The following is a 7811-nucleotide window of genomic DNA, read 5'->3' on the forward strand; positions in this document are numbered from 1 at the left end:
CTGAATCATGAGTCCCTGCACTCAGTCACTAATATTGTAGTCATCTCTCATTTGGACTACTGTAATTTGATCTACATGGAACTACCCTTGAAGAATATTCAGAAGTTACAGCTAGTAAAGAATACAGCCATGATACAGCCTAAGATGGCCCATGTAACATCCTTGTTGCAATAGCTGCAGTAGTTGCTGGTGTGCTTCTTGGTCCAAGGTGTTGATTAAGACCTTGAAAGCCATTTATGGCATGAGTCCAGGCTATCTGATCCAGGCTACACACCCCAATGGAGTTTGCCTGGCCCACTGGTTCCAGGAGAAGGGGCATGCTGCAGATCCCATTGTCCAAGGAATTTCAGCTGATGGGGTCCAGGAGAAGAGCCTTTTCTTTTGTGGCTCCCACCCTCTGGAACACTGCACCCCTCAAGGTGAGATCCGCCTCATCTTCTTGACCTTCCAAAAAACCCTCAAAACCTGGCTCTGTCATTTGGCCTGAAGCCCTGATGGGGTATTCCATGCTAGTGATGGAATAGAAAGAATCCCACCCCAACCTGTTATATTTTGGTTTTTAACATGTAATCTCTGTTTATTTGAATATTTGGTATTTTATTGTTTAATATTTTGTACTTGCTTTTACAGTATTGTAAGCTATCAAAGTCACTTGATAGTGAGATGGGCGGAAAATGAATTAAATAATTAAATAAATAAATAAGGTTCATTATTATAAATGCCAACAATTGTTTCCCTAAATGAAATGTAAAACTTCTCAGTATTGTAAGCTGTCCAGAGTCACTTGACAATAAGGTGGTTTTTCAAGAGGCAACTGGACTTTCTTGTTTTTCTTTGAAGATGTTTCACTTCTCATCCAAGAAGCTTCTTCAGCACTGACTGGATAGTGGGGAATGGAAGGATTTATACTCCTTCAATTCAGCTGATCATTTGCATTGTTTTTAGAGAGTCATTGAGACCACTTGGAGATTTATCTGTGTCTTCCAGGTCACCTGAGTAGTGCAAATGGGTGTGGAGCCTTCTTGGAACTGCTGAAAGGACTGTGCTGTAGATTTGAGATAGATGATGTCATATCCCTCCCCCTCTGTTGAGAGGGGGCTGTTCAATTTTGACATAGATGGCCTCTTTGATCTGCCCAGAAGGCCTCTGCAGCCAATAAAAGAGCTCCAGATCAATCCAGACCTCGTTTCTTGGCTGCAGAGGCCTTTCCGGAAGGCTGTTGATGGCGAAACAGAGGCCGGGGGTGACACGCTCAAGCGGCCACAGAAGAAATGGGCCGGCAAGTCAGGTGTCGAGGAGTGCAAGGCCTGGTAACTAGGGCAGCTCCACCCTAGCTTAATTTTTACCCTTGGGCCTTGTCCCACCCCCTGCACCCCAGAGTGGGCCGGGTCTTAATTAGGGCTTACTTTGGGGGCAGGGCTTATAGTGGGCACACGTGTAAAAATCAAGCTGGGACTTACTTTCGGGGTAGGTCATATTTTGGGGAAAACACGGTATTTAGTTCCTGAAATTGTACTGGATTCTGTTTTCCATTGTATTGCATTTAGGAAGCTACCTACTGTAATTTGATGATTGTGCTAAATAGAAAGTTCTTTATTATCTTCAGTTATGCTTATTTTCAGAAATAATTTTGTGGTCAGAATTAAAATCAAAACTACCTTCCTCAATGCTATATTTCTTTCCACAGAATGGCCCAACAATTTCGACAACTGGAAACTAAGGTATGTTCTTTTGAGAGTTGGGGAGGCAGAAACACTGTTTATACTTGAGTTTTGAAATATTCATAAGCATTGCAAAAATATTTCCAAGAACAATAAAAAATATCAGAATATTTTTGTTTTCAAATTTATTAATTAAATGTATTTTTTATTGTTTATTGATGAAATGAATAGTGAAGCATTTAAAAAATTTATATTTTATTTATTTATTTTATTTATGAATATTTTATTATTCATTTTAAGCTATTTTTTGATTTAAAAAATCATCACTGTGTAATTTGAATAAATGTTAAATATATTTTTATTTCTCTGTATAATGAGTAAATAAAAATTAAATGATATTTATTTATTTATTTATTTATTTATTTTCTTCATTAAATTTATATACCATCCATCTCACTGTTGGAGCAATATATTGGCTATATTGAGTGGCTATATTGAGAGTATATAGAAATGAAAAGAAAAGTAACTCAAGACAGAACCACAAAAATATAAAGAGAAAACCTAATTGGAATATATGTGAAGGGAGGGTTTTTATTTTTATAAATAACTCAAGCCATACTCCTTCGTCCACCTATTGTTCCCACAACAATAACCCTGTAAGGTGAACTGGGCTGAGACAGAGTGACTGGCCAAAGTTACCCAGCCAGCTTTCATGCTTAAGGTATGACTAAATGTCACTGACTCCTGGTTTCTATCCAAAATGACATTTGTGGAAGCCTGGAAAACTTTATCAGAAAAACTATTAATATAATTGCTAAATTATATTAATTATATTAATTTAATATTGCCATATTAAATTTTCAAAACTGTTGCTTCAATAATTTTTCAGCCAAAGTAAAGTCCTACCACTGGCACAACAACAAAAAATGCATTACTTTCAGATAAATAAATTTATCTATTTTGTCAATACACAATACAATAGTATGTATAGATCTTTCTGCAAGCAATTTCAAAGAAATGCAAATAAACTACAGTAGAATGCAAAAGAACTTTACAGTACTAAATCTATTTTCTGTAGACACTGGCTAGTACAGGGGTGTCAAACTCATGTCGTCACAGCGGCATCACATATCGGGACTTTTTTCCCCTTCGCTAAACTGGGCATGGGCGTGGCCAGCATGTGACGCATCTGGTCCACAGGCTGGGAGTTTGACAGCCCTGGGCTAGCAGTTCTTCAAGAAGTTCCAAAACCAAAACAGTAATGAAAAAACAGTAGTTTGCAGAGTATTTACAAACAAGTGCAGTACTATAATGTAAAAAATGTAAAGTACTTACAAAAGCAACTCCACTCATCAAGGCAACAGCAATGAAAGAAGCAACAGGGAAAGCAGCAAGAGATTCATTACTCCACTCAGTGCAATGAAGAGGAAAAAAACTGACTGCAAAGTCTCCAAACTTCATTACCATATAGATCTCAGAAATTGCCTGTCGTAACCACAGGCAACAAAGGGTAATCACAGGACTAAAAATGGCTGCTTCAGGAGTGACTGAATCCATGTCACATGACTGCAGAGGCTTCTTGTTGGTTGCAATTTTGAACCCCTGTCCTAAGTACACTTGTAACTTTGAACAATCAAACAGTTGTTCATACCTTGAGGACTACCTATAACCAGGCATTTTTGCAAAGAATGTTGATACTATTGAGTACCAATTTCAAAGAAATCAAATATATACAGTATATTCAACTTTAGTATGCCTAAACCTCCATATTCCTTTTAGGCAATTAACTCCAGCTAATTTATATGAATTTAGTGAAGCAATTTCTAAATCTGTACTGCATATCAATAATTTAATTCAAACTCCAATTGAGCTTTGTGTCTACTTTGATTTTTAAAAATATTGACTGCACACTAATTAATACTTTTTTGTTAGTGGCTCTTAATTTTTCTTAATATTTTATGTTAATACTTCTTTTCTATATATCTGAGAAAAAAATATATAGAATAAGATCCATTGATGCTAGTTGTAACTAATTATAAAAATGATCCAAATACTATTCCAAACAATAATTTTTACCATCTGTTCTGTTAAATTCTTTTTTAAAGCATTTAAGATAGCTAAGCTAGTTAGGTTTTGATATATTTAGCATAATATATAATATTCAATATTCTTTTAATTGGCTATTTTAAGAATGAACTCTGATTAATCCAAAGTAATGTAATTATTTAAGGTTTATTAAATAAAATAAACTTGAATCTGCTTCAGAGAAACAGGAATTTTTACTCCAGTTATATAATTGGAATAAATAATGTATTCTTTTATTTTAAGAAAAAATGTACAGTATTTACATTCAATGCCATCCATGTCTGGAGCATTGCATTTAAAAAATTATGATCTTAATTACATTTTATATTTTTTGGTTAAGATAATTTTATGCTCCTGAATTACATCTTGTCATTTTAGCATGTACCACTTAAATTTGTGGCCTCAGTGTACTATATATATATATATATATATATATATATATATATATATATATATATATATATATATATATATGTAGGTCTTTGGTTATTCGGGTCTTCTCCCATGTAAAATTGGAAGTGTCTTGGCGACGTTTCGACGAAGTCTCATTCGTCATCTTCAGGCTGGTGTTCTCGGCTTCGTGCTTCCAGGAAGCATTTAGGCCTTCTTTGGTTTATTTTATCATATAATTTACAGTTTTATTAGATTTGTGTAGTAACATTTCTTTTTGAATTATCATAGATGATATGCATGCATTATACAACAACCTTTCCTAGGTTGTTTCAGTGAATAATTACTATATAACATACTCTGTTTTTTTTATTTTATAAATCACTTATTATAATTGTTACTTGTATCTTGTTGGTATAAGAGATACTTAAGAATTATTAAAACATTTTACAAGAATCTTGCTGGATTTTTGGCAATCTCCTTTTCTTTTATACTTATTTTTCATTTTTTGAATTTTGAAGACAGTTTATAGAAGCTAAAGCTAAATTTAGATGCATTCAAATTTCACAGCCAGCAAATATTGGTGAATTTAATTGCAAGCTGTGTGGAGCAAATGAACTATATAAGATTTTGATTAATATTACAAGACAATATACCCTTCCTTGTGAGCAAATTCAGTTGAACTTTTTGGGCTTTGCCTTTGAGTAAATGCATTTAGAATTGCATTGTTAATGGATCTCCTTAAGGATGAACATTTCTATGATTCAGTATAATAGTTGCGATTAGTCTTGTGCCTGAAATGTAATGATGTAATTTCCAATTAATCTCTTGCATTCTTACAAAATTATTTTTTTTTAAAAGATGAATGATTTGAAGTTTCTTCTGAAAGATATTTCTAGCAAATTAAGATGAAAATTGCATCCAAGAGGATATATCAGCTGAAACAAGAGCTCATGGCTTAAATCTGACACTTTACTTTTTTTCTTTACACTCTTGTATTTATTTTATAAGAAAATTGTTTTTAAGGTAATTCACTATTTTATATTTTAGTACAATCTTTCAGTATCATATAACATGGAAATATCAATATTTTCTAAACTTGGCTGTTGATGTTGCCTTCTGATATTTGAGCAAGGTTATCATTATTTATATCTCATGCTTTCATAATCCTGGAGACTCTTTATTGATGTTTCCATATTAGACAGACATATATATTGTTTTTAGTTTACTATATTATAATTCAGTTTTAAGTATGACTTGATTCATTCCTGAAGGCTTTATTTATTCTTTTTTCTTGTTGTATGTTAATCATTGGACATATAAAATCTTAGTATATAAATTGTACTTAGTATATAAATTGTACTAAAATAAATATAATAAACAGGAACTCTACTGTAATACATTAGAATGCTGAGGTTCCTGAAAGTTGGGATATAAATCATTTGCTTAAAAAAATATCTACAAATATCTACAAATGTATGTAAATATCACTTCCAATGTTGTGTGTCTGTAAAGATGTTTTATCGATTTGTTTGCTTGATGATTGCAACTGTTATGTATATTTAAAAAATAATAAGATGGATTGGAATTAACAACAGCTTTTTGTCATTACTATAAGTAACTGGATTAATGAAGACATGAAATTTTGAACCATTCTAACTAACCACTGGTTGAAAAGAGAATTCCACATTAACAAAATGACATGATCAGCAATGTTTGACTTAAGACATTTGACTTTTCAAGGAAAAGTTGAAAATTAATTAGTTAATTAATTAATTAGCCTGTAACAGAAGAATACAACCCAGAAAGAAAGATACATGAAAGATCTCATTAGATTGAATATAGTGTCAAGAAGATAGGATTTAATGTAGAAACCCATGGAAACTGCATCAGTCAAAACTTTAGCTTCCATTTCCACTTCCCCCAAAATGGTGTGCTGAGCTGCTGCAGGGTGATCTGCTTCTCTTGCTGATGAACAGCTGATTTTGCCACCAAAGTGGATTCTTTCGCAGCCTACTCCCTAGATCTGAATGGGGACAGTTAGGAACAATCCAAGATGACTGTGGATCCTCCTGGGAAGAGGAATCTCAAGATTAGCAATTCCTGATGGTAACAGTCAGAGAGTCGGGTCTCTATCTTTCCTCTCAGCATTTGGTTTTTAAAAGCCATCTGGGTTTTAACTGCATGGTTTGAATTTTCTTTTTTATCTTGATTTTTCTTTTACAAGTTAACTGACTGGTTGAACACTGATTTACTCTAACTCTTTGCTGGATTTTAATATGAATTCTTTAATGTTTTTTCACTGTTGCACTTTGCTGTTCTGAATTACTTTTGCTTTCTCCATATGGAAGTCAATGATTTTCTGGTTATGGATCAGGGGTGAAATCTACTTACCTTCTTTACCGGTTCGGAAGTGCTCGCTCCACTTGCAAATGCTTAGCTTGCAAATGCTTTTTATGTTGTCCCAATCTTCCTCCGTGCTCAGGAAGGGATGAGGCAAGGGGAGAGATTGGCAGCATTGCCACCAGTCATGGCTTTCCCAAGTGGGGGCAGGGTGGTCCCAGTGAAAGGGGGCTGAGAGGCCAGGCCAGCGAATGGGGCATGGAGGTGCTGGTGCAGACACAGTGCTGATCTACAACTTGGTGCAGCCATTCAGACCAGAACATGGTCAGCCTTGGATCTGACCCACATGGATGCCCTGGAGCCAGTGAGAGACCACCCCGCTGCCTCAGCCCCACCCCCTGGGGCTGAGAGCACGTGTGCATTCTGGATGAAAGGAGAGCACTCAGAATGCAATCAGCCTGTGGGGCAAGATGGCCCCCAGGGACACCACGCCCTGTACATGCTCGCTGCCTCCTGTGAGCACACCCAGGGGGCAGGACAAGGGCAGCAGGGCATCCTCTGGAGTCAGATCTAAGGCTGACCATTTTCAGGCCCATATGGCCACCACCAGGTTGTAAAATAGATGAGCACTGCACCTACACCAGAGCATCCATGCCCCGCTCATTAGCCTGGCTTCGCAGTCTGCAAGGTTTCCCTTTCACTGGGCCACCCCCTTTGGAAAGCCATGGCCAGGCTTCTTGGTTGCAGACCATGACACAGGCGAAGCAAGCAAGGGATGCTCTGCATGTGCCCAGAAGCTCCTCGCCCAAGCTATAGTCTCACTCCAAACTACCCACTCAAGTACCAGGCTGGGGTGCAGCCCCTCTAACACGCCCCAAACTCAGCTCTGCCCCGCTGCAACCTCCAGATGCAATGGCTTGCAGCCTGCCCCACCAATGCTCCTGGCCAAGCCACATCCATGGGCATTGCCTTGGACTGCAGGATGTGAGGCGAGGCTCCAACAACCTTTCCTCCGCCTGCAGATTTGGAAACCTGGACCAGCTTTGCCAGTGAAACTCCTGCCTGGCAGGTTCAAAGAATGTGGGAGCAGGGGAAGGCACCGGGCATGAGCTTTCCAATGGGGGCTTGGGCTGTCCCAGTAAAAGGGAAGTGCTGCCAGTCTCTCCCCCTCCCCTTGTCCCTTTTTAACTCTGGCCTTGCAGCCTCCCTTTCACTGGGACCGCCCCAGCCCCTGCATGGGAAAGCCATGGCCAGCAGCAGCACAAGGGTTGTGTTTTAATACACAATCCTTAAAAGGGACCCTGCCATGGTATAATTCAGACTGGAAACATA

General features: G+C 37.3%; 1 protein-coding gene across 1 annotated transcript in view; it reads left to right on the top strand.

Moving 5' to 3' along the window:
* TRPM8 (transient receptor potential cation channel subfamily M member 8) overlaps positions 1-2559 on the top strand; it is a 356525-nt gene extending 353966 nt beyond the window's left edge. Inside the window, exons 23-24 of the mRNA XM_087887046.1 lie at positions 1688-1721; positions 2551-2559. Of these exons, the coding sequence (XP_087743172.1) occupies positions 1688-1721; positions 2551-2559 (43 nt within the window). The remainder of the gene's footprint in view (positions 1-1687; positions 1722-2550) is intronic.
* The last annotated feature ends 5252 nt before the right edge of the window (positions 2560-7811 follow it).

The sequence above is a fragment of the Pantherophis guttatus genome, chromosome 1 (assembly GCF_059756535.1).
Source record: "Pantherophis guttatus breed Tessera chromosome 1, ASM5975653v1, whole genome shotgun sequence".
NCBI lineage: Eukaryota > Metazoa > Chordata > Lepidosauria > Squamata > Colubridae > Pantherophis > Pantherophis guttatus.